Below are 27305 nucleotides of genomic sequence, written 5' to 3' on the forward strand. Positions count from 1 at the left end.
TTATTATTCTGATAAACTAGCTGTGCTTGGTTCGTCAAGGCAATAAGCACTTGATGAAACCACAGATAAAAGTAGTGGAGTGAGGATCAAGGTGTTGTTATTCATTTGTCTGACTATTTGAAATGGAAGACAGGAAAACAAAGCACAGCATGAATGATCAGCTGACACTCGACTGTTGATCACCAGAATCATACTAGTGCCGCAAGAAATCATTGCTAGACTTAACGCCCAGTGAACTGTGAACTATGCTGACCAGACAGGATCACTAGGGTTTCCACTTCGGGCGCAAGCGGGAAACTGAGTGCTGATTGCACTGTTTTTCTGAATTGAAGTTATGATTCAAGTTTCTGGCCAAACTCATTTGCATACCACCAACCATAAGATTTCCTATGAATCAACACGGTGGAGCAACATGACCAGGTGTGATCACAAGTGCCTGGGAACAGAGACAATCGCACCTCAAGTATCTGGGAAGGGGTCGTATAAAAAGCCAGCATGAAAATTTGACCTTCCATGTGAGGCTGAAGATTAAAAGGTAAGAGAACACACCTCTTTCTGGGAAAATGCCAGTGTGGCCTGACTTACTGATTGATTGATTGAATGCACAGCTATAGTAATTTCAATCTGAGCATTGTGCAAATTGACTTAAGAAACTGCTTTGATCTGATTGCTTGATTTAAATTCAATTTTAATTTTAATTTAAACCATGCATAAGTTTTAAGAGCAATGATGAGTGTTTTCAATCTGTGCAAATTGATTTTAAAAACTGCATTCATCCAATTGATTGATTTAAATAAATTTTAATTTATATCATGCATATGTTTTATGATCAGTGATAAGTGCTTACAACCTGAGCAATTTCTCCCACTCTGTAAATAACTGATTCAAAGATGTTGAAGAGTCGCTGCAAGCAAATGGGCTTTCAACCTCATGTAGGGGATTGCCAAGCTTTCTCAACGAGATTGAGGCAGAGCAAGGGAGCCTGGGTGCCTCGTCTGGGGTCCATTCCTCAGGGACACACCTGGAGGGAGATGGCGCAGGCAGTGAATGGGTCCATGTTGATCACCAGGACAGCGGACCATTGCCAGAAGTCATTGAACAACTGACAAGGTCAGGGAAGGTGGGACTTTTGTCAGATTCTGGCAAAGCTACAAGGCCAGCAATCGGTTGGAGAGGACTGAACCCTCCTCCTCCCAGTATCCAGTAGACCATATGGCCATCCATCCTGTTCCACCATGCAAAACGACATGGCTGATCTTAGGATTCTACTCCACTGTCCGGCCCGCTCGCCATACCCCTTGATTCCCTGAGAAACCAAAAATCTATCCCAGCCTTAAATGTATTCAACGATGGAGCATCCACAACCCTCTAGGTTAGAGAATTCCAAAGATTCACAAACCTTTGAGTGAAGTAATTTCTCCTCATCTCAGTCCTAAATGATCAGCCCCTTATCCTGGGACTGTGCCCCCGTGTTTTAGATACCACAACCAGCGGAAATAATCTCTGTGTCTACCATATCCTTTTGAATCTTATATGTTTCACTGAGATCACCTCTCATTCTTCTAAACTCCAGAGAATACAGGCCCAATTTACTTAGTCTCTCATCATAGGACTAACCCCTTGTCCCAGGGAACAATCTAGTGAACCTTCGTTGCATTGCCTCCAAGTATATCCTTTCTTAAATGTGACCAGAACTGCACACAGTATTCCAGATGTGGTCTCACCAAAACCCTGTACACTTGTAGCAATACTTACTTATTCCTGTACTCCAATCCCTTTGCAATAAAGGCCAACCTTGTCAGTGAACTCCGCATTGGTGGGTTGGCTTGTGGGATCCACGTGGCCGATTCTTCCACCACTTTGCGAAATACTGCAGTATACCCCCAATTCTGCCCAAGCATCTGAAGTGGTGCTTAAGGATCCCGATGGCTTCTCTCCACTACCTGCTTGGTGGATACATGGATCTCATTAAATTTCACCTCCGCCTCAGTGTGTGGTGCTCAAAATGGTGTCATCACTAACAGGGGCTACACCTTACCTCCAGTTAACCAACCATTAGACTGATCACCTTCCTCAAATATGTGGGCTATATCTGAGTTCCCTACAATAAAAACATCATCCGTTTATCCATGTGCATGGCATTCATGTGTAGGATTCGCAGATGGGCATTACACACTACGGCCTGGATTTTATCATCTTTTTGCCGATCTCAGCGGCGAGATGAAAAAAAGGCAGCCCGCCTGCACGGGCTGCGCGCCATAGAGCCGCCGCAATCTTCTGTGCAGCGGCTCATTTAAATAGCTGGAGCGGGCCGCCCCCCCACCCCACCTGGACGGAAAGAGCTGTTTCCTCCCCCTCCCCCACCAGCAATGGCGTCAGCTGCCTGTGCACAGGCGCTGATGCCATTTTTAAAGGGCTGTCAGCCCTACTGGCTAATTTAAATATTTAAAGATAATTTAATTAAAATAAATAAATACATCTCTTTTGCCCTCTCCCATCCCCAATAACAAATTAATTATTTGCCCTTCCCCCCACCAAAAAAAACCACATCTTTACTATGAACTTTCCCCCCCAAACTGCACAAACTTTCAACTACAACCCTTCCATCCATGACACTAATTTGACCCCATTCCCCCAACACCCCCGGCACTGATAATCTTACCTCCTCCCCCACCCCCCCTCCCCACCAGTGTTGCGCCTCATTTCCCCAGACTGGGATCCAAAGGGGTGGGGTGCCAGCCCGTCAGACAAAATATTGCAGTGGGACATGAGGCAGCGACCGTGAGCTTCATTAATTCATTCATTTTAATTTATTTAAATATTCAAATTGGGGTCATATCACCGAGTGGCAGGAGGGCCACTATGAGGCCTCGCCGCAGCCGGTAATATCTAGCCAGGCACTCCCAGTGTCAGGGTGCATGGCGGCCCTCTCCCAGAGGCATTTTCCGCACACACCCCCTCCCCCTGCCACGAAACCCGACATTGCGGGGTCAGTAAAATCCTGCCCCATCTCATTATAGGAGTGGAATCCCTTTCTGTTCAGGTAATGCTCGAGTCCTCACTGATGACCTTCAAGCTATCAATTGCGCCAAGCACCTTCAGGAACCACAACTCTTATTTATATAGCACCTTTAACGTAATAAAACTTCCAAGACACATGACAGGAGCGTTAGAACGTAAAATTTGACAGCCACAGAAGGTAATATTACGGCAGATGGCCAAAAGCTTGGTCAGAGGGGTAGATTTTAAGGAATATCTTATAGGAGGAACATAGGAGCATGAGTAGGCCATTCAGCCCATCGAGCCTGCACCAGCACTCAACGCGATCATGGCTGATCTTCCACTTCAATGCCTTTTCCCCCTTATGTCAGCTGTATTTAGAAATCTGTCAATCTCTGCTTTAAACATACTCAATGACTGCCCTCCGGGGTACAGAATTCCAAAGATTCACAACCCACTGAGTAAAGAAATTTCTCCTCATCTCTACCCTAAGTGACTTCCCCCTTATTTTGAAATTGTCTCTCCTGGTTCTAGACTCCCCAACCAGGGGAAACATCTTACCTGCATCTACCCTGTCTATCCCTTTAAGTATTTTGTAGGTTTCAGTGAGATCACCTCTCATTCTTGAAAACTCTAGAGAATACAGGCCCAGTTTCCCCAATCTCTCTTCATAGGACAGTCCCGACATCCCGGGAACAAGTCTGGTGAACCTTCATTGCATTTCCTTTATTTCAATAATATCCTTCCTAACATAAGTGGACCAAAACTGCACACAGTACTCCAACTGCGGTCTAACCAAGGTTCTATACTATTTACTCCTGTAAAATCCTCTTGCGATAAAGGCTAACATACCATTAGCCTTAGAAAGAGATGCAAACAGGCGACAAGTGCCTTGATGGGCCATTCGGAGGATGCCAAGAAAGGCACAGAAGGAAGCTGTAGACTTATCTAAAAAGGAGTCAAGCCTTAGACGATGGCAGCAAAGCAGTAAAGTCGAAGAGTGCTAAAGGGCTTTGAGGGGGGGGGAAAACACAGTCCCCGAGAGGGGAGGAATGAAAGGAGGCATGATGACAGGAGGGGTCTAGAAAGGGTAAAAGAGAGAAGTAAAAAAGGGGAGGGAAAAAGTAAAATAAGCAGTGGACTCAGGTCTGGAGCAGCAACCAAAACCCAAATGCAAATAGACATTGGGAAAACCTAAGTTACATAAGACTGCTTACATACATGATACATATATCCAGGTCATAAACAGGGGAAAAGAGTCTAGAGTTAAAATCAGAGGTTTTGTTATGGGATAAATTTTACATGGGTAGGGTGAAGACAGCATGGAGCAATAACAAACTGTTGTTCAAATTCAGACACAAGTGTGGCAGGCAAGTGAAGCCCAGAAGCTATTTGAAGGATGGAGTATTGGAGGATGCACTTATGGAGGTACTTCCATGTTTTGTTTGATAACACTCCGGTGAAGCATCTTAGAAGATTTTACTGCATTGAAGGTGCCATATAAATGCAAGTTGTTGCTGTAAATTCATGTTTTGTCAGAAGCATTTTCTGCAGTGTCCTGTAACTTCTGGGTCCTGGATTCCTTAATATTTGCATCTTGAAGGCTTTTGCCTAGTTGCCAATTAATTGGTTTTAAAATTGTTGGGCTGAAATAGAAAGTTAGAACTGCCTTTTAAAATAGCATATAATATGACATCCTAATTGTATTATTTTTAATTATCCATTAATTCAAGTAACTATAATAGGAGGTTCTGTGTATATATATATATATATATATATATATATATAAATATATATATATAAATATATATATATAAATATATATATATAAATTAAAAAATCAAAATATATATATGGTCTAGACTCTCGATGAATGGCTCAGCCCAAAATGATATGAGTAAATGACAGCAGAAAGTAATAGACCCATTTTCAAGTTGAAAGACAACATATTTTTATTCTCCAAAAAGCAAGATGACAACAATAAAGCAAGGTGATAACAATATGACTTATTTCAAGAAAATCTGACTCCAGTAACTGGCTTTAATTAAGATCTTAAATCAACTTGGCTTATAGATTTGTTTGTAAATTAGTCAGTTTTCCAGGTTGGTTTACAACAGACGAAGCATTGACAAACCTATCCCTGCAGCAAACATGCCAAACTATTAGTAGACTGTAACCTGCTCGAAATACATTAACAGTGTAGCATAATCCCTTTAACACATTTCAAACTCTAGGAACAAAAATTAAATGTCCAAAAACAGCAGAGTGAGGAAGGTTCTGCATTCTACTGAATACTCTTATTGTAAATACTCTTCCATTTTAAACTTGGACTTCCAGACACAGGATCTGCAGTGGACACAAAAGCAAACTCAGAAAAGGAAAATCCCAACAGGCAGTTTACTTTATACAGAAACTTGTGAATATATGGAACAGAATGTCCAGAGAAGCACTGAAGATATATAGTACAAGTTAAATGCTAGATAGAGCTGAATGGGTATTTGGCAGAAATAGCAACTGAAACATATGAGAGATAAGGTAACATATATTGGTTTTCAAACAGAGACTAGTCCTGTACATTAAACACACCATATGCAGTGCATCAGAAGTTATTAAAAAGCAAGGGTAAATTCAGGCATGTACAGTGACCTTGAATAGGAACATAGGAAATAGGAGCAGGCATAGGCCATCTGGTCCCTTGAGCCTGCTCTGCCTTTCAACCGGATCATGACTGACCTTCTACCTGAATGCCATTTTCCCACATTATCCCCATATCCGTTGATATCTTTAATAATGAGAAGATAGTGCACACTAAATTAGTCAATATATTAAAAAAGTAACAATGACACCAATCAGGCCACCATAAGGAGGTGCTCAGTACAACACAATGACTTCTGCACAAAGTTTTAATTTTTTTTTTTAGAAACCATCATGACTTTATCCTATTTAAGTGGTTTCTCAAATTTAAATCGTAAAAGAAAGGAATTGCTTTTTAATTCCAATTGCCTTTTTTTTTTAAAAAGCATTTCAAAATATACTAAATAGGGAGCAGCCAAATCTTAGCTGTAAGTTACCAGTTTCCACAATCCAAAAATGAAGCATTTCAGAAGTATAAATTTTCATACAGATCATGAATATTCTTCTCAGCATAAAATCCTTATGCTTCGATCAGCAAATCAAACTGGGATCATTTCTCAGTCCATCAGTTGACTTAAGATACTCTCCCTTTCTGCCCACTCCACAAAAATAATAGAAGTTTTCATTTGATAACACAAGTACGAGGAAGGGCCGTAACCAGTCAGTTAAGTTTCCTTCAGATACTTTTTCAGAAGAGATTCACATAGGAAGTCCTGAGGCTCAATGGTTTTCATTGTATGTACAACCAGAATTTGTTGTCTTCACTGCACCACTTTGCTTCATACTGTACAATGGATCTACAAGCTTATTGTGAATGTGCAATAAACCTGGGAAAGGGATAGAAGAAAACAAAAAGGTGTATAGGAGCAAATTTTAAAAATTTATATAGCACCTTTAACGTAGTAAAAGGTCCCAAGGCATTTCACAAAAACATTAGCAAACAATGTGCTAGCAAGCCACACAAGGAAATTTTAGGATAGATGACCAAAACCTTGGTCGAAGAGATAGAGTTTAAGGAGCATCTTAAAAGGAGAAGAAACCAAGAACTGGAGAGGTTTTGGGAGAGAATTCTAGAGCTTAGAGCCTCGTCAGCTGAAGGCATGGCCGGCAACAACAGAGCGTTGAAAAGCAGGAATGCGCAAAAGGCCAGAATTGGAGGAGCGCAGAGATCTGAGAGTTGTCGGGCTAGTGGAGTTTACAGTGATAGGGAAGGGTAAGGCCACACAGGGGTCTGAAAACAAGGATGAGAATTTTAAAATTGTGGCGTTGCTGAACAGTAAGTACAGGGGTGATGGGTGAACTCCACTAATTTAAAATACAGGCAGCAGAGTTTTGGATGAGCTCACGTTTATGGAGGATGGAAAATGTGAGGCCAGCTTGAAGAGCACTGGAAAAGTCGAGTCTAGAGGTAACAAAGGCATAGACAGATAACACAAAAAAAATTGAGGATTAAACTAAAACTCTGAGAAAATAGGGTTTAATTGCAAACCTGTTACTCCAAATGTCACATTTAATTTTAACCAGGACTTATGTCATATCCCTCTCCCAGTAGAAGCAATTCTCAATCAGCCTATAATTTCACAATTAAAGCGGTCACATGGTTAGGTTGAACAATAATCTTTCACATCCACAATTTCACTTCCTTGTATCTAGGATCATTGATTGTATATGAAGCCATTCAATCCTCAAATGTAAACATCCCAGTCTTTCTCAGAGAATGTGACCATTTTTGTAGCCCTACGCTGCTCCCCCGCAACTCCCAGCATTAACCTCAAAATAGTGCTAACAGTGGATAATATTTAATACCTGGAAAGGATTAGTAGCAGAACATGTAGAATTGAAATTCAGTGCAAGCACATACTGAAGAACACATCAATTTGACTAGACAAGAAAACCTGTCTCAAGGACACCATTGAAGAATTAAACCATAAAAGTTGAAGCTGTAGCTAATCACCAATTCAGATGCAACAAAATAAACACTTATCTGAAGGAGAACGACAGGGAGATGCTGATGAGAAAAATGGAGGATTGCACTATAACTAACTATAAGTAACATCTGTGCCACACAAGTGCCAGGCAATGACCATCTCCAACAAAAGGGAACCTAACCATTTGGCCTTGACATTCAAAGGCATTACCAACACTGAATCCCCTACCATCAACATCCTGCAGGGGTTAGCATTGACCAGAAGCCTAACTGGACCAGCCGTGTAAATACTGTGGTTACAAGAACAGGTCAGAGGCTGGGAATTCTGTGGCGAGTAACTCACCTCCTGACTCCCCAAAACCTGTCCACTATCTTACAAGGCACAAGTCAGGAGTGTGATGGAATACTCTCTACTTGCCTGGATGGGTACAGCTCCAACACCACTCAGGAAGCTAGACACCATCCAGGACAAAACAGCCCGCTTGATCGGCACCCCATCCACCACTTTCAACATTCACTCCCTCCACCACCGGTACACAGTGACAATAGTGTGTACAATATACAAGATGCACTGCAGCAACTCGCCAAGCTTCCTTTGACAGGACCTACCAAACCCATGATCTCTACCACCTAGAAGGACAAGGGAAATAGATGCATGAGAGCACCACCACCTGCAAGTTCCCCTCCAAGTCACACACCATCTTGACTTAGATTTGTATCGACATTCCTTCATTGGTCAAAAACCTGGAACTCCCTTCCTAAAAGCACTGTGGGTGTACCTACACCAGATGGACTGCAGCAATTCAAGGCAGGGGCTCAGCATCACCTTCTCCGGGCAATTAAGGATAGCCATCAAATGCTGGCCTAGCCGGTGATGTTCACATCCCATAAAAGAATTTTAAAAAAACACTGCGGAAACAGAAGAGAATCGTGTCTTCAGAGGATCGCTGAAGATAAAGAGCAGATTTGGCACTTACTGTAGCAGATCACTATGGAACGGCAACAAGAAAAGCAAACAGAATGTCTAATCACATTGGTTAGTCAATTGAGCATCAGTTGGAAAATATCATACTAAATCTGTACAGTGCCTGGGTCAGACCATACCTTGAGTATGGTGTTCAGTTTTGGTCTCCGAAGCAGGAGGAGAACATTCAAGCAGTGGAGGTGGTGCAACAAAGGGCCACAAGAATGATTTCTGGGATCAAAGTGTTGATTATGAGGAAAAAGTGGAGAAACTGGGACTCATTAGCTTTAAAAGGAGCTGTCTATACAAAAAAAAGGAATTTTACAGAAGTGCCAGTGCACAAAGTATTAAAAGACAGACAAGATTAAATCAGAGCACGAACTCAAGCTAGGCTAAGATACTACAACAACTGATGAAAACTGTTTATGAACAGACATTAGGAATAACTTTTTCCACATGTAGAGATCAACACTTGGAATGGTCTTCCAAGCAGGACAATGGAAAGGACATCTTTTGACTATTTCAAGGGACAGTTAGATGACATGGCAAGGAAAATTCAAATTTTTTGTTCTGGATGGATGATCCCCCTTATATCTATCTTGTGATCACTCTTAGCACATCCCCTCTCCATCCTAACAGACATGGAGAATAAAACAAATTCCTGTAAGAGGAAGAAATCGCTAACCTGTAGCTCATGAAATTAGAATCACAGAATGGTTACAGCACAGGAGGTCATTTGGTCCATCATGTCTCTGCGTCAACTCTCTGCAAAAGCAACTTAACTAATTCCACTGCCCGGCCTTTCCTCTTCAGTTATCCTATTCCGTTTTTTAGGCCTTGATTGAATCTTCCTCCACTGCACTCTCAGTCAGTACATTCAGATCCTAACCACTCGCTGTGTTAAAAAGTTTTTCCTCATGTTGCTGTTGCTTCTTTTGCCAATCACCGTAAATCGGTGTCCTCTGGTTCTGGATCCTTCGGCCAATAGGAACAGTTTCTCCGCATCTACTTTGTCCAGACCCCCTTCATGATTTTGACCTCCTTTTAAGCTTCTCTGCTCCAAGGAGACCCAGCTTCTCCAATCTATCCATGTAACAGAAGTCCTTCATCCCTGGAACCATACTCGGGATTCTTTTCTGCACCTTCTCTAATGCCTTCACATCCTTCCTAAAGTGTGGTGTCCAGAACTGGACACAATACTCCAGTTGAGGCCAAACCAGTGTTTTATACAGGTTTATCATAACTTCCCTGTTTTTGTAACTCTATGCCCCTATTAATAAAGCATACCGGATTCGTGGCTTTATAAACAACTTTACTCAACCTGCCCTACAACCTTCAATGATTTATCCACATACCCCCAGGTCCCTCTGCTCCTGCACCCGCTTTAGAATTGTATCCTTTATTTTATATTGCCTCTCCTCATTCTTTCTACTACAATGAATCACTTCACACTTTTCTGTATTAAATTTCAACTACCACTTCTTCACCCATTCCACCAGCCTGTCTGTCCTCTTGAAGTTTATCACTATCCTCCTCCCAGTTCACAATAAGTCCAAGTTTTGCGTCATCGGCAAATTTTGAAATTGTGCCTTATACACCCAGGTTTAGGTCATTAATATAGAGCAAGAAAAGCAGGGGTCCGAGCACAGACCCATGGGGATCCCCACTTTATATCTTCCTCCAGTCTGAAAAGCAGCCCTTCACAACTACACTGCTTCCCATCATTCTACCGATTTTGTATCCATTCTGCTACTGTCCTTTTTATTCCATGGGCTCCAATTTTGCTGACAAACCTGTTATGTGGCATGTTTTCAAATGCCTTTTGGAAGTCCATGTACACCACATCAACACTATCTGTTACCTCATCAAGAAACTGAAGTTCGTTAAACATGAAACAAAAGCAGAAAATGCGGAAATACTCAGCAGGTCAGGCAGCATCTGTGGAGAGAAAAGCAGAGTTAACATTTCGGGTCAATGACCTTTCCTCAGAACTGGCAAAGGTTAGAAATGCAATAGGTTTTGAGCAAGTGAAAGGGGGGGGGGGGGGGCGGGAGGAGTGGAAGAAAAACAAAAAGGGAAGGTCTGTGATAGGGCAGAGGGCAGGAGAAATTAAATGACAAAAGGTTTTCTGGTACAAAGCCAAGTAAAGAAACAAAAGATGTGCCTGGATGAGGTGTAGGTGGCAGTATAGCAACCGTTAAACACAATTTGCCCTTAGCAAATCTGTGCCGGGTTTCCTTAATTAATCCATATTTGTCCAAGTGACTATTAATTTTGGCCTCATAAACTGGATAGCCTCTTTAAAAAAAAACTTAACTAGCAATGGGGTCTGTCAGTACAATTGAACACCTTCACTGAATTTCACCCAAGGCTGAAAATTCTTGTAAGAATTAACTACCTTTAAAATACTGGACTGTTTTTACACGGAGTTCCGCGGTGGCATCGTCATCGCACACAAAGAGCGTCTTTGGATGCTGCTGGAATGCAGATAACGTCCACATGTGGTTTACACCATCTTCTATTGCTTTACACATAGCCAAAGCTTTATGAGCTCCTGTTATAAGAATCAACACCTACAGAAATAAAAAGAAACACATTGAGCACCTTCCATTATTAACAGTAACAATGGTGTTAATTATTATAAAAAGCTACCAGTGGACCTTTCACAATTACATTAATCTTTTTGTGAAGAAACAAGATAAATGGAGGGTTAAGGTTGGAGGATAGCCATAGAAATCGTGCAGGACAACAATGTTGCATTGGAGTTCAAATACAATGCAGATTGATGGGACCTCTTTCTCCATCACTCGTACACATCTCAAGAGTGCGACCGTCTGGATAATACCGGAGTTCAAAAATTCAAATGTTAACCCCAAAGACAAATTACTTTCATGTAAAATCCAAATGGACAACTGAAGATCCAGAGGGTAGATGAAGAGTTTTTTTTTAATATATAATAAATGCAGTGAGTTGTTCTGATCTGGAAAGCGGTGCAGTAAATAGTGGTCAATATAACTTCCAAAAGGGAATTGGACATATACTTAAATTAATAAATTTGCAGGTATATGGGGAAAGAGCAGGGGATTTGGAATAACTAGATAGCTCTTTCAAAGAGTACAAATAGGCCAAATAACCTCCTTCGGTGCTCTCAGATTCCATGATTCAAGAAAAAAAATCCAGTTCTGCATTTGTAGCAGATCTCAAGCTGCAACACTAACTGACCAATCTTATTCAGAGGGGTAACAAGGATAGAGGGTGATAAGCTGGTCACCCTCAAAAAGTACAAAATACATAACTATATCCAAAAGGCAAACTTGGTACATTAAATACATTATGCCAATGGGCTGCTTTCAAAATGTTTTTAAAAAAAGGAATATTACAAGTTAAATTGTCATTTCTTTACCTCTCTAGCATCCATTACAGTTCCCACACCAACTGTCAGAGCCATGGTAGGGACTTTAGACAAATCACCAAAGAATCTAGCATTGGCCGATATTGTATCCATTGCCAATGCCTTGACTCTGGTGCGAGACACCAGACTGGAACCTGGCTCATTGAAAGCAACGTGACCATCTGGACCAATACCTGTTCAAAGCCAAAGAAAAATGTATGAACAAAATATAACATTTCAACAGAAGTCAATGGCAGCACCCAGGACCAATCCTGTATAACAGGAATTTAGGGCAATTTAAAATCCAGTACGAAACTGCTCCCAAGACCATGAGTTAAATTCAGCTTCCCACAAAGTGAAGCCACAAGGATGGCTGGTTTAGGGATTATAGCAATGTCACACTGTTACAGTAAGAAATGCTCTAATGCTGGCATTAAGGTATACTGTTGGACCAACATAAAGGAAGCATTACGCTGCATGCAACTACTGTTGCATCTGATGTTTACCCTGGATGCTGAGTAGAAAATATTTAATTTCTCCAATATGAAGGTGCTTCTAGAGTCATAGAGAGATACAGCACCGAAACAGGCCCTTCGACCCAATGAGTCTGCGCCGACCAACCACCCATTTGTACTAATCCTACATTAATCCCAATTTTCCCCCCTCTCGCATCCCCACCTTCCCTCAATTCTCCTACCACCTACTTACACTAGGGGCAATTTTTACAATGGCCAATTTACCCATCAACCCGCAAGTCTTTGGCATGTGGGAGGAAACCGGAGTACCCGGAGGAAACCCACGCAGTCACAGGGAGAACTTGCAAACTCCACACAGGCGGTACCCAGATCCGAACCCGGGTCGCTGGAGCTGTGAGGCTGCAGCGCTAGCCACTGCACCACTGTGCCGCCCCATTGTTTTTTGCTAAAAAATATTTTTTTAAAGGAATTCATCGTCAAACTGAATAAATGTTGGAACAGTTTATTTTTCAAGAGCGTCATCAAGGGGACACTGAAATAACTGGTTTGGCAACAATGTTTACTGGTTGTCACATGACTCGAGTTAAAAATAGACAGAAACCCTGGTAACAGGGGAAGAAGTGGGCAGAGAAGTGACAGGTACCCCTTGATTGGACAAGCCAGGGAGCAGCAGCACGCACCTGAGGGGGCAGAAAACTCTCAAGCTTTTGGATGTAGGATCAGTGTATGCTTTACCTTCTACACAGTGATAAAGTCAAGTCTGCTGAAGTGTCAAGGAAGGAGAGAAGACCACAACCCAGCTCGCTTTCCAGCAACTCTCTAAAAGACCCTGAGAAGTCCACTGTGTCAATTCAACTCATCTCCTGTCTTTGAAGAAAGCCAGCTAAATTAATTATCAGCGCCACCTGAAAAGGACTGTTCAAAAAGATCCCAGTGACCTGTCTACGTATACTCAGAAGTTAGACTGTATGCCAATTTTGGAACAACACATTTCATCTGTTGTTTTCTTCAAAAATGAGCAAGTAATCAGCCCAAGTGTTTTTTTGTCTGAACAGAGCTCTGAATTTAAAAAATCCCTTTTTTTTCCCGGTTAACCAGTGTGTGTACGTGTGTGTGTGAGAGAAAGTGTGTGAAGGAGATTAAGGTTAAAGAAAAGGATTTCAAAATTTCAATGTGTGTTTCTGCTTTACTTCATTACTAGTTGAGACTTCTTTTATCATAAACTGATAATTTTGTTGTTCATTAAAGAATCCTGGTTATTGTGTTCTATTCTGGGAAAAAATAGAGTATATGATTGACCGTATTGGTAAGTAGGAAAATTTTAAATTAATATATGTTGTGAGCTTTGGAAAAGCGGGTCTAGAATAAACAGTACTAGACTCAGAGTTATACAGCACAGAAACAGGCCCATCGGGTCCATGCCGGCCATCAAACACCCATCCTAATCCCATCTTCCAGCACTTGGACCGTAGCCTTGTATGCTATGGCATTTCAAGTGCTCATCTAGATACTTTTTAAATGTTGAGGGTTCCTGCCTCTACCACCTCTTCAGGCAGCGTGTTCCACATTCCAACCACCCTAGGTGAAAATTTTTTTCCTCTAAACCTCCTGCCCCTTACCTTAAATCTATGCCCTCTGGTTATTGACCACTCTGTTAAGGGAAAAAGATTCTTCCTATCGACCCTATCTTTGCCCATCATTATTTTTTATACCTCAAACAGGTCTCCCCTCAGCCTTCTCTGCTCTAAAGATAACAACCCTAGCCTATCCAGTCTCTCTTCATAGCTGAAATGCTCCAGCCTAGGCAACATCTTGGTGAATCTCCTCTGCACCCTCTCCAGTGCAATCACATCCTTCCTGTAGCGTGGCGACCAGAACTGTACACAATACTCCAGCTGTGGCCTAACTAGTGTTTTATACAACTCCATCACAACCTCCCTGCTCTTATATTCTACGCCTCGGGTAATAAAGGCAGTTTTCCCATATGCCTTCCTAGCCACCTTATCTACCTGTGCTGCTGCCTTCAGTGATCTATGGACAAGTACACCAAGGTCCCTCTGACCCTCTACTTCCTGGGGTCCTACCACCCACTGTATATTCCCTTGTCTTGTTAGTCCTCCCAAAATGAATCACCTCACACTTCTCAGGATTAAATTCCATTTGCCACAGCTCTGCCCATCTTACCAGCCCATCTATAGCGTCCTGTAATCTAAGGCTTTCCTCCTCAATATTTACACCACCACCAATTTTCGTGTTATCTGCAAACTTACTTATCATACCTCCTATATCCACGTCTAAATCATTAATATACACTACAAACAGCAAACAACAGTGCACTCCTCCCACCTCGGTTCTAACAATATATCCCTTTGACAATCACAAGAACACCTGCAAAACAATTTTAAAAAGTAAAATAAAAACAGATTATAATTATCTAAGTAGCACAAGCTTCAGGAAGAAGATATTAATTTTCCTGTGTGTTTTCACTGCAAGTACCGCCAACAAATAGCTCGATTCCTCCTGCTGCTTTAATTTTCTCCTCAAAAGCATTGCACTCAGCTTCCAGGTCAGGAGCATTCCCATCTAGAATGTGTGTATTTTCAGCCAGGATGTCAATGTGCTTAAAGAAATTGTTCCACATGAAGGAGTGATAGCTCTCAGGATGGTCCCTTGGAAGGCCTGCAAGGAAAATAGAACATACTGTATCAAATGCACTAGCCCCAAATTCTAACATTCATGAATATTTATTATGCCCACATTACTTAAGAACACAAGTCAACATTATGGACAGAGCCCTGGAATTCTGCAACATCTCAAAGCTAATTCCAGTATCAAGACAAACCAAATTCTGCCAGAAGAAAATGCATCTGTCCAGCGAAGAAGGACTTCATATTTGTTAATTACAAGGCGGCGCAGTGATTAGCACCGCAGCCTCACAGCTCCAGGGACCCGGGTTCAATTCTGGGTACTGCCTGTGTGGAGTTTGCAAGTTCTCCCTGTGACCGTGTGGGTTTTCGCCAGGTGCTCCGGTTTCCTCCCACCGCCAAAGACTTGCAGGTGATAGGTAAATTGACCATTGTAAATTGCCCCTAGTGTAGGTAGGTGATAGGGAATATCACTGTAGGGTTAGTACAAATGGGTGGTTCTTGCTCGGCACAGACTCGGTGGGCCGAAGGGCCTGTTTCAGTGCTGTATCTCTAAATAAAAAAATAAAATAAATGCTGTTCTCAAGTCAACCTTGATGAGCTGTTTGAATACAATATGGAAACAATTTTAATATCCATCCCTCCCCTTTTGGCAGTGCTTGACCTCTGCTCAATATCTCCCTAAAACAAAGCAAGTGATATAAATTCTGGGATTCTGTGGCAATACATATTGACAGCAAATACATATTGCAATCAAAATAACCACTTTTATTATGCATGTGCATGTGAAAACATATCCGGCTTTATCTAAAAAAAAAATTATACAATAAAGGTAAAGTTGATCTTCTACAGGGGAGTCCTGAATCTTAGTTGGCCAAGAGATATGTTACCCTTCAGACTGGAACTTACAAAATTTACATAACACATTCAGTAAATTCTGAACATGAACAAAACTATACAATAGTGGCGGACTGCTACATTTCGTCATTGGCATTTGTGCAACAGATATATATGCATCTTACAGCAGACGACATTATTAATAGAGTATTTGTTACACAATTGGACCTCATGCAGCTAACTGAAAACTAAATGCAAAACTGCTGGAAAGACTTGTTTCAGCAGGATCTGGTGGCTCTGGCATAATATAAAAAGCATTTCATACTCCCCATACACCTCAGGTCAGTCGTCAATAAGTTTTAGCAAATTGTCTGCAGAAAAATAATGTAGATGAGATATTTCCAAAATGAATGATTTGAAAGATAATATGTAGCATTTGAAACACATCCAGAGTTAATTACTCACTGACCCCAAAATTCCTTTTTAAAACATGTTGCATCAGCGCACCAAGATATACAAGACAACACCAATGCCAAAGAACAAAGAACAGTACAGCACAGGAACAGGCCATTCGGCCCTCCAAGCCTGCGCCGATCTTGAGGCCTGCCTAAACTAAAACCTTCTGCACTTCCGGGGACCGTATCCCATATTTCCCATCCATCAGCTTACTGCATCCAGGCCATGTATTACACAGAAAATAACAATAAAAAGCTTTTGATTTCAGGATCCAAGACAGCTTGTTCAAAATTTATTTTTTTTTTTTTAAACACTCACCCACATATTCATCCATGTTGAATGTCTTCACATATTTGAAAGACAGATCTCCATTCTTATAATATTCAACTAGCTTTTTATAGCTTCCTAATGGAGTGCTTCCTGCAGAAAGATATTAAAGAATACTGCTACACATGAATTCTGCAGGTCACACAGCAATAAAACAAACTAAATTCAATCACCCACATTTATTGTCTCCCCGCCCTATATAATGGAATGCTAACATAGGTCAGTCGTTTACTAGTTGTGTCAGCTGTGGCTCAGTTGGTAGCACTCTTGCCTCTGAGTCACAAGGTTCAAGTCCCATTCCAGAGCTTGAGCACAAAAATCAAGGCTGACACTCCTGTGCAGTACTGAGGGAATACTGCACTGTCGGAGGTGCTGTCTTTTGAATGTTAAACCGAGGCCCCCTCTGCCTGCTCAGGTGGATGTAAAAGATCTCTTGGTGCTATGTCAGATAAGAGCAGGGGAATTATCTCCCGTGTACTGGCGAGTATTTATCCCTCAATGAACATCACAAAAACAGATTATCTGGTCATTATCACATTGCTGTTTGTGGGAGCTTGCTGTGTGCAAATTGGCTGCTGCGTTTCCTACATTACAACAGTGACTACACTTCAAAAGTACTTCATTGGCTGTAAAGTGCTTTGAAACGTCTGGTGGTCATGAAAAGCACCATATAAATGCAAGCCTTTTTAAACTAGGGATGAATTTTGAAAGGAGCACTCCTTACTTGTGATGGATATTAATGCATACTTGTGTCAGCTGTAGATTTTGTAAAATGTAGATTATCATTCAACATTAACAGTTATTTACAAAATGCCTTTAGAACTTAAAAAAACATAAGTTCACAGACCAGGACAAGTGCCTTTAGATAGAGAAACTGGGATTGTGACTGGACTGATAGTTACTATTTAAAAAAGGAGGGAGAAAAAAAAACAGGGAACTAAAGAACAGTGAGCCTTACCGCAGTAGTGGGGAAAAAGCTAGAGTCTATTACAAAGGATGTGATAGCAGAACACCTGGAAAGTATGAACAGGATTGGACAAAGTCAGCATGGGTGAACGAAAGGGAAATCATGCTTAACAAATCTACTGGAGTTTCTTTAAGGATGTAACTAGTAGAATAGATAAGGGAGAACCAGTGGAGGTGGTGTATTTCGATTTTCAGAAAGCTTTTGATAAGGTCCCACATAAGAAGTTAGTGTGCAAAATTAAAGTACATGGGATTGGGGTAATGTACTGGCATGTATTGAGAATTGGTTGACAGACAGGAAAGAGAGAGCAGGAATAAACGGGTCTTTTTCTGGGTGGCAGGCAGTGACTAGTGGGGTACCGCAGGGACCAGTGCTTCAGCCCCAGCTATTCACACTATATATTAATAACTTGGGTGAGAGAACTAAATGTAACATTTCCAAGTTTGCAGATGACACAAAGCTGGGGCGGGGTGTGGGGGGGGCGGGGGGGGGAGAAGTGAGCTGTGAGGAGAATGCAAAGAGGCTTCAACGTGATTTGGGCAAGCTGGGCTAGTGGGCAAATACATGGCAGATGCAGTATAACGTGGATAAATGTGAGGTTATCGACTTTGGTTATTAAAACAGAAAGGCAGATTATCTGAATGGTGATAGATTGGGAAAGGGGGAGGTGCAACGAGACCTGGGTGTCCTTGTACACCAGTTACTGAAAGCAACCATTCAGGTGCAGCAAACAATTAGGAAAGTGAATGGTAGGCCTGCAATGCAAGAGGATTTGAGTACAGAAGCAAGGATGTCTTACTGCAGTTATATAGGGCCTTGGTAAGACCTCATCTGGAGTGTTGTGTGCAGTTTTGGTCTCCTTATCTGAGGAAAGATGTTCTTGCCGTGGAGGGAGTCCAAAGAAGATTTACTAGGCTGATTCCTGGGATGGCAGGATTGACGTACGAGGAGAGATTGGGTTGACTAGGCCTAAACTCTAGTGAATATAGAAGAATGAGAGGGGATCTCATAGAAACCTATAAAATTCTAACAGGACTAGACGTGCTAGATGCAGGGAGGATGTTCCCCATGGCTGGGGAGTCCAGAACCAGGGGTCACAGTCTCAGGATATGCCATTTAGAACCAAGATGAGAAGAGATTTCTTCGCTCAGAGGGTGGTGAACCTGTGGAATTGCGTACCGCAGAAGGCATTGGAGGCCAAATCATTAAATATATTCAAAAAGAAGATAGATTTCTTAATGCCAAAGGGATCAAGGGAAATGGGGAAAAAAGTGGGAACAGGGTACTGAATTAGACGATCAGCCATGATCTTTTCTGAATGGCGGAGCAGGCCCAAAGGGCCTATTCCTGCTCCTATTTTCTATGTTTCTATGTTGAGAGACAAGATGAAACCTATAGGTTTAATAATTGTGCCCAAAACTGGCAGAAGACAGGACTGAGGTCAAGAGGCAAGTTCCCATTTAAATCACAGGATTGAAGGAAGCACATTCCTATCAGCTTTTATTCCACAGTGCTCAATTCCATTATGTTATGACCAGGTGAGGGGTTACCTCTCAGCCTTTGCCTGGTTTCACCGTAACAGGGTTTAACTTTTTTTTAAAAAGACACTAAGCTCCACCTTCGTGAATCCTTGTTCACCGCTTTCCAATTGTAAGGCAAAAAAATCAATTCAGAAAGGTTTTCTTAGATTTTAAACAAGAAAGGTAGAAGTTTATTAATCTTAAACTCTAATCCGGTTACCGACTACGAATATGCGACTCGACCACACTAGCATGCATGTGTGATAAACAGGCAGATAAGAGACAGAAAAGTAGAAAAGAATAAAGGGGAAAAGTTTGAGGCAATAGATGGTTTCTATTTTACTGTCCTTTGAATTTGCTGTGAAGTCTTTGGTTGCCGGTCAGACTTGCAATTCATTGGAGCCCAGTGCACGCTTAAACTTGTTTCGAGGTCTGAGTCTTTTCTCTCTTGAGGTTTACGTGTCTTCCGTGGGTTTGGTGGCTTGGGAGAAAGCGACAGAGAGAGACAGAGAGAGACAGCCAGGCGAGAGACTTGCTTGTTTCAGCTTCAGTTTCAAACTGCCTTCTGAATTCAAACTGTCCTCTGGCTGGTTCAAAAAGCTTGGACCAGCCAGTTAGTCATGTGACCAGCTGGTTTAACGAGTCCTGGCTCTGTGGATTGTATCATCCTAGCAGGGCCTGGAATGTGCTTTCTTGCCTTCAGTACCTGATCAAAATTCATTTGGGGTTAATTGGAGCAGGGAATAGTCCTTTGTCTCTCCAAGCACTGTCTGTTAGTATGCAAATGTTTTTCCAGCCAACAGTTTGGTGATTTTTTAACAAGTCCTTTCTACACTCCAGAAACAGTTTAAAATCAATGTTCATCTGACTTTCCCTTTACCCAAACCCTCTCCCCACCCCTCCGTTAGCTTAAAGCCCTGTCCACAGCCCTAGTCATGCGATTGGGCAGGACACTGGTTCCAGCCCAGTTCAAGTGAAGCCCATCACAACAGAATAGCTCCCTCTTCCAAGTACTGATGCCAGTGCCCCAAGAATCAAAACCCCTTCTTCCCACACCACTCTTTGAACCACGGGTTTAGTTCTTTAATCTGCTTGACCCTGTGCCAATTTGTGCATGGCTCAAGTAAACATACGGAGATGATTACCTCTGATTTCTGCGTTTTAGTTTGGACCCTAACTCCTCAAATTCTCTAAGCATAACATCATTTCTGGTTCTACCTACGGCATTGGTTCCCACATGGACCACAGCAACTGGATCCTCCCCCTCACACTCCAGATTCCTCTCCAGCTGCGAGGAGATGTCCTTAACCCTGGCGTCGGACAGGCAAAACAGCTAGCGGAGCTCCTGGTCGCGGCTACAGAAAACAGTATCTATCCCCTGACTATACTGTCTTCTATCACCATCACATTCCTCTTCATTCCCCCCACTGGAATGGCATCTTTCACCATGGTGCCACGGTCAGTCCGCTCACCCACCTTGCTGTCCTTCTCTTCATCCACACAGGTAGCAAGGACCTCGTACCTGTTGGACAAGGTCGGGGGCTGAGTCTCCTCCATCACTACATGCTGATTCCCCCTACCTCCCTCACTTGCAGTCGCACCCTCCTGTCCCTGACCATCTCTAATTTTCTCCCTACTCTAAGGGATATAACTACCTCCTGGAACAAAGCGTCCAGGTAACTCTCCCCCTCCCTGATGCTCCACAATGTCTGCAATTCAGTCTCCTGCTCAGCAATTCTGAACTGAAGTCATGCAAGCTGCAAACACTTACTGCAGACATGGTTGTCCGGGATTGCAGTGCATTCACAGATTCCTACATGCTGCAGTTGCAACACACCACTGGCCCTGCCATCTCTGTACTATCCTTTTTAGTCAATTAGTTAATCATTCAAGTTGAAGTAACAGAAAGTTGCATGCACCTACCTTGGAGTCAGAGGAAGACGACTCACCAACTGCTGGAGGCTGAAAAAAATAGGAAAAGGAATCCCTCTTTCCTCCTCTGCACCGAATTCCCACAAGCACCAAATTTCCAAATTCACTCTGGCAAATGTCTCACTCAGGCAACTGTCTATTCTCAACTGCGTTCCCTCATTGCGCTCATCTAAGAAACTGAGTGCTGAGATTATGAGTGCTTTTTTAAAAAAGTATCAACAATACAACACAAAACCACCCAGAATCCAACACTAAATTGGCAATATTACTGAGAAAAGGCATTTTTTTGTTTACCTGGATTAGGTTAATGGGTGTTGCTGAACATTTACCCGAGCACTAAATTCAACCCTGAAAGATTCAATTGACCTAAATGACCAATAGTACAGACTAAGTTCCTATCAAATGTCTTTCATTTGTTGCCGTTAGTTACATACCAGTTGGCAAACCCAGAGTGAAGTATCTGCCTGGACCCGGATTGAACTGAACGATCCGATTCCTGATGTATTTTGCAGCCCATTCACTGGCTTTTATATCGTCCTCTAATATAACCAACTTCATTGTTGTTCTTCAAAATATTCAAGGAAACTCTAAAAGAAAAACAAAGCACTTTGAACTAACTCTTAATAAGGGCATTACTGCAGGTATCTGGGCCAAGTCTTGGAGCAAAGTCCAAAGACTCCAGTGTCCTGTTGGCTACAGTATAGCAATTTTCCTTTAAAATATGTTTTTAAAAAAATTATCTCTCGTTCATAAACTGGACAGCATGTCGGAGAGAATTTCCCCTTTAAAAATGTATGGTCATAAACTAAATGTCACTCCCCAGATTGTGTAGTGGGGTGGAAGAATGGGCAATATTATTCTTGTTAACTAACACTATAATGCATCTAAAGGTTGAGATACAATGGAATGTTTGCTGAACATAACTTAAAGCCAGTTCCTCATTGTTTCTGAGCTGCCCATCTTTTCATTCACAACCACAAGGGAATAGAGTTATCAACCAGTTCTGCTGTTTCTTCAAACCATGTATAGCCTTTAAATTCAATAAGCTACAATAGATGGTGCCACCTGGATGGACGGGTGCCAAATCAAAATGTCTTCTCTAAAAGAGAGCCATCCACATACATCCTGGGCCCACAGGGATGGTTAACAAATTATTGTAAATCGTTGATCTGTACGAATATTGGCAAAAATCAACTTCCAATTCTGTCTTCCTACCCTCCTACTTTTCTGTAAATCATTACTTAATCAAATATTGGATAACAGGATGTCTTTGATAATGACAGTGGGCAAAAACTTGCAGAAAAATAAACCATTTAGCAGGAAGGAAGTGAATTTTTGTCTACTTAGTCACTGTCATTCCTGCTGGTTGATATGAAATATACTTCCTGATTGGGGGGTGGGGGGGCGTAAATGAGTGAATGGGTACTAAATGAAGGCATCACACAATCCCAACTGTTTCCACTCTATCTCAACCCATTTGCTCCCAGTGCTGCTCCCTGAATCTATGCATCAACACTGAGGACTGCAGAGACTGCAATTATTTCAATTAATGTTGAAGGCTGTATCTGTACAGACAATAAAATTAGGGATGGGAAATAACTGCCAGCCTTGCCAACAATGCCCATAACCTGAGAATGAAATTAAGTGCCATTCAATGGATCACAGTACCAAGAGTAATACTGAATGGCACTTAGCCAAAAGATTTAAGCTGTAGGTTTGAAATCAATGACTTCATTCTGGCTATACGCCATTACAGCAGGTAGCTACATCAATACATCCTCTAGAGAAGTGTCAGGAATAATCACAAACCATGCACAATTCCGTCTGCAAACGGGCTGAAGAATGGTTCTGTGCCAAGCTGAACCTATCGGCCTCTAAATAAAAAAAGGTGAGAGTATTCAAATTCTTGCATTCAAAAATACCTTTCATCAAATGGACTGGCACACTGTACCTTTGCACTGACCCTAGAATTGGCTTCCTATTTGAAGAAATCATGTAAAGGAAGACAAGAGACAGGGGTCATCAGAGTGTGTTGACAGGAACTAAATGTCAGTTTTAAATTCTGCCTAGCTCACAGTTTTAAACAGACTTTTTAAATTATGAGATTTAGTTCCCCATGCAACCTACCTTTGAAAATAATGCCAAGAAACCAAATGAGTAGAAAGTCACTCAAAATAGAAGAGAGTCTCATGAAAATTAGCAGAAAGTTTATTTCTTATGAGAACATTGTTAAGTAAAATATAAGAATACAGACCAAAGAAATTTCACACCTATAAGATAAATAGAAATCTTGGGCTGAAAGAACTATTTGAACCAGAAGAGAATATTCTTCAATAATGTTTAGAACCGCTTTTAAACTAACAAAAGCAATCATTGATGAATAAACCAAACTGCTCCCTCTGTAGGATTAAGCAAAGAATTGTGGCTAGCAATGGCACCACAGAACTAAAGAGGAGGTTCAAATGAGCAAATATGCCCGTGGCCGAGGTGGGGAGGGGTCCAGAGGAGCAGCAAACAAAAACAAAATCAAAAACAAGAAAGATTACTCCACTGGAAGTCTGCATGCAGGTATCATCCGAAGGCAATGTGAACTACTCTCAAAATATGAAATAAAACATAGCATTGCATAAAAACATTGCAGTACTCTACCAAACAGTGGCTGTGAATTATTAGTGATAGCAAAGAATTTGCTCTTTAGTAATCTTAAAAAGGTGCCCAAACTGCAGCCAGGCATGGGATCTGAGCTCTGGCAATCCAGGCTAAAGGTCCAGGGTATTCAAGTAACATTCACATCACACAAGTGCCAGGCAATGACCATCTCCAACAAGAGAGAATCTAACCATCACCCCTTGACATTCAACAGCATTACCATCACTGAATCCCCCACTAACAACATCCTGGGGGTTACCATTGACCAGAAACTTAACTGGACCAGTCACATAAATACTATGGCTGTGAGTAGGTCAGTGGCTGGGAATTCTGCAGTGAGTAACTCACCTCCTGACTCCCCAACCCATCAATAAGGCACAAAGCAGGATTGTGATGGAATACTCTCCACTTGCCTGGATGAGTGCAGCTCCAACACTCAAGAAGCTCGACACCATCCAGGGCAAAGCAGCCCACTTGATTGGCACCCCATCCACCACCTTAAACATTCACTCCTTCCTCCACCATTGGTACACTGTGGCAGCAGTGTGTACCATATACAAGAGGCATTGCAGCAACTTGCCAAGACTCCTTCAACAGCAGCTTCCAAACCCACGATTTCTATCAAGTAGAAGCACAAGGGCAGCAGACACATGGGAACACCACCTACAATTTTCCCTCCAAGTCATCCTGACTTGGATCCTACACCATCGTTCCTTCACTGTTGCTGGGGCAAAAACCTGGAACTCCCTTCCTAACAGCACCTTGTGTACCTACACAGGATGGACTGCAGCAGTTCAAGAAGGTGGCTCACACCACCTTATCAAGGGCCTTTAGGGATGGGCGACATATGTTGGCAATGCCAAAGATGCTTACATCCCATGAAAGAATAAAAAAAGTCTTATCTGCACTTTTGCTTATTTGCTAGTTTGTACCATTTAAGTTGTGTGGGACTGGAAGTTTTGGTAAAGGCTGTTCTTAGTGCTGTTGGCTGGTCAATCCAAAATCAGAATACCAAGGTCTTTTAATATTAGCAACTAGATATATTGATAAATGAATGAGAACATTGATTAAACTTTACATATAGCCCCAAAGACTGCATGGCACAAACCTAAGTGACCCTGGAAATAAAAAGCCTATGCACCACTGCAGTAGGGAGTCCAGCGAACCACCTGGAAATACTTTAGACTCGCCTTCACACAGTTATGCAGCAGTTGCTTCGAAGCCAAAGCAAGGTGGGGCAAATGGGTCATTCACACTCCAGAAGCTTAACAAAGAAACTCAGGCTTTGTGCTCGGTCACTGCCTCGATGGAAGGGAGAGACAGCCAGACAATCTCCACCCACCTCAAGGACGAGCTCCTGACTCTTGCCTTGGGACCATTGTTCCCCCTTCGGCCTCTGCGATGCCCAGGGACCAGGTCAGTCTGTATCTGTGCAAATAAAGGTCTTTATGTTTGAAAACTTGCCCGGTGGCTTGTGCATGGCAGCATCCGACCAGTTTACCACCACCAACCACAACCCCCCCTCCCACCCAGCAAATCTCTGAATACTGAAGCTCAACTGGTGGCTCCAAGTCTCCACATTCTGTTCTTGCCGCCTTTGGTGCAGGACAGATACAAAGTAACAGGGTGGGTGCAAACACCACGTTTCGCTCACTGGTGGTCGAAGCGGGCCACGCTGCTACCGCCGGAACCAAACAAGTGCCAGTTCCCCAGGCTGCTTCGCACCTCCAGCTAAAATAGCCTCGTCACATTGAAGCTTTACTGCAAGAGTGTAAATGCACCGTAACTCCCCAAGCAAAGCAAACGCTGCTTTGGCTGCAGTCACACAACACCCTGGCGGCGTTGTGACATCGGAGCTGCAGTTTCGGTGCCCCAGTAAAGCAAGTCTTGAGTGGACACTTTTTACAAGTGGAATGCAATAAATATCCCACTTTTTAAAAAAAAAAGCAGAAGTTACACAACTCAAAGAATCCAAATTTAAAAAGTAGCCTCTGAATACCAGCAGCCAATCAAGTTGAGGTGGGAAAAGTAACAGCGAGGAGTGGTGAGAAAAAGCTTTCCTCCCCAACCCCTCAAAAAAAAAATTCATATAAAATATTTATTGTTAAAAACAACCACAGCAGGTGTAAGGGGCATATATTTGGATATTGCAAGACAGGGGCAACAAAAGGTTAAACAAAACTATAATGCTACCACATTGAGATTTTTTTTCATGCACTTAACAACATAAACTGAACAATCCATTAAATCGCTGCAGCACAAAAATGATTGTTAATGAACCCTGACATAGGTAAGTCTGCCCTCATAATTAAGTGAGCCGAACAATCGCAAGTCAAATCAATCCAGGACCGGAGAAGCCGTGAAACTGATGCTTCGGTAATTTGCTGGCGACCGCGCAACAGGAGCCACGCTAACAGCTTAAAGGATATAAATCGTGCACCCACCGTCTTCATGCGTGGGATTGTCCCCCAAGACTTCCAATGACCGTGCAACTGTTACCCAACACCAACAGTGCATATTACCCTAGACTCAATTATATTTTCAGCATTTATTTTAAAATAACACCACTAGCAAATGCCAATGTCTTACCCTCTTAATTAAACGGCAAGCCCTTATTTTCTGGGTTTCCTTTTCTCTTATTACCCGAGTGCAGAACAGAAAACAATCATATGACTTTCCTGCCGGTCAGATGATCGGAAGGGGAAAAAAGGAGGGAAATCGAATCTTTGAAACGTTTTTTAGCATCATCAGGAAAAGCACTAACCGTTTTTTTCCCCCGAAGTTTGACACCAAGTTCCACCCAATAAATAAACTCAGAATATTCCAAATCTGCAACAGATCGTGCACCCAGCGGCTTCCTCACTACTGGGATTGCGACCCAAGGAATTCCAGTAACCGTGTAACGGTTAGCAACGTTGCACATTACCCTCGACACTCAATTATATTTTCAGCGTGTTTTATGTTAAAATAACACCAGCAGCAAATGACAGTGCCTTACCCTCTTGATTAAACGGCAATCCCTGAAAACAATGCCATTGTTTTTGTTAACGTATGTTAGTTATTAAGCTTTTGTCTTTATTTATCTCGTTGCAAAATGAACTGAGTTTTAAAAAGATAGGTTTTGCAATCCTTCTCATTGTTTAAGGGCTCCCAGATATCCCTGGAATTTACCCTGTAATCTGAATTTGTGTTCCTAATTTTATTCAATAGTACAGAGAAGACTCACAAGAAAAACTTAGAACTTCGGTCAATCATTCGGTCAAAAATGTACTGCATGGGTATATGAAAGATTCTGTGGTAATGTACATAAACAGCGAATTTCTTTTTTCCCCAAAAATATACTTTATTCATAAAATTTGCAAAAATACATTACAAAACAATTCAAATTTGACATTGCATCAAGTGCAATACAGATCAGTTTCTTTCAATACAGTACATGAGGTGCCTCTCTACACTTGCCATTACAGGTTATATTTAAAAACTTTCAGTAGTGAAATTAGGAAACACGCAAAAGGTGGTCGAAGTTTGCAACTCTCTTCCACAAACAGCAATTGATGCTAGGTCAATTGTCAATTTTAAA

At 42.0% G+C, this 27305-nt stretch overlaps 1 protein-coding gene and 1 long non-coding RNA gene across 6 annotated transcripts in view; one reads left to right on the forward strand and one right to left on the reverse strand.

Moving 5' to 3' along the window:
- The first annotated feature begins 268 nt into the window (after positions 1 to 268).
- Positions 269 to 27305, forward strand: part of LOC137375981 (uncharacterized) — a 39744-nt gene continuing 12707 nt past the window's right edge. The window contains exon 1 of the long non-coding RNA XR_010976110.1: positions 269 to 535. This is a non-coding gene — a long non-coding RNA (uncharacterized lncRNA). The remainder of the gene's footprint in view (positions 536 to 27305) is intronic.
- gnpda1 (glucosamine-6-phosphate deaminase 1) lies at positions 4927 to 26576 on the reverse strand. 5 transcript variants are annotated; one of them, XM_068043816.1, is made up of 8 exons: positions 26315 to 26410; positions 25068 to 25153; positions 21511 to 21663; positions 16649 to 16750; positions 14889 to 15071; positions 11929 to 12110; positions 10924 to 11098; positions 4927 to 6461 (listed from the first exon to the last, which is right to left on the reverse strand). In XM_068043816.1, the coding sequence occupies exons 3-8, from the start codon at positions 21632 to 21634 to the stop codon at positions 6355 to 6357; spliced, it is 873 nt and encodes a 290-aa protein (XP_067899917.1). In that variant the 5' UTR covers positions 21635 to 21663; positions 25068 to 25153; positions 26315 to 26410; the 3' UTR covers positions 4927 to 6354. The 5 variants fall into 5 exon arrangements, with proteins under 5 accessions (XP_067899917.1, XP_067899919.1, XP_067899915.1 ...); XM_068043818.1 differs by lacking the exons at positions 25068 to 25153; positions 26315 to 26410 and adding an exon at positions 26490 to 26576; XM_068043814.1 differs by lacking the exon at positions 25068 to 25153.

Source organism: Heterodontus francisci, chromosome 12 (assembly GCF_036365525.1).
Source record: "Heterodontus francisci isolate sHetFra1 chromosome 12, sHetFra1.hap1, whole genome shotgun sequence".
In the NCBI taxonomy this organism is placed as follows: domain Eukaryota; kingdom Metazoa; phylum Chordata; class Chondrichthyes; order Heterodontiformes; family Heterodontidae; genus Heterodontus; species Heterodontus francisci.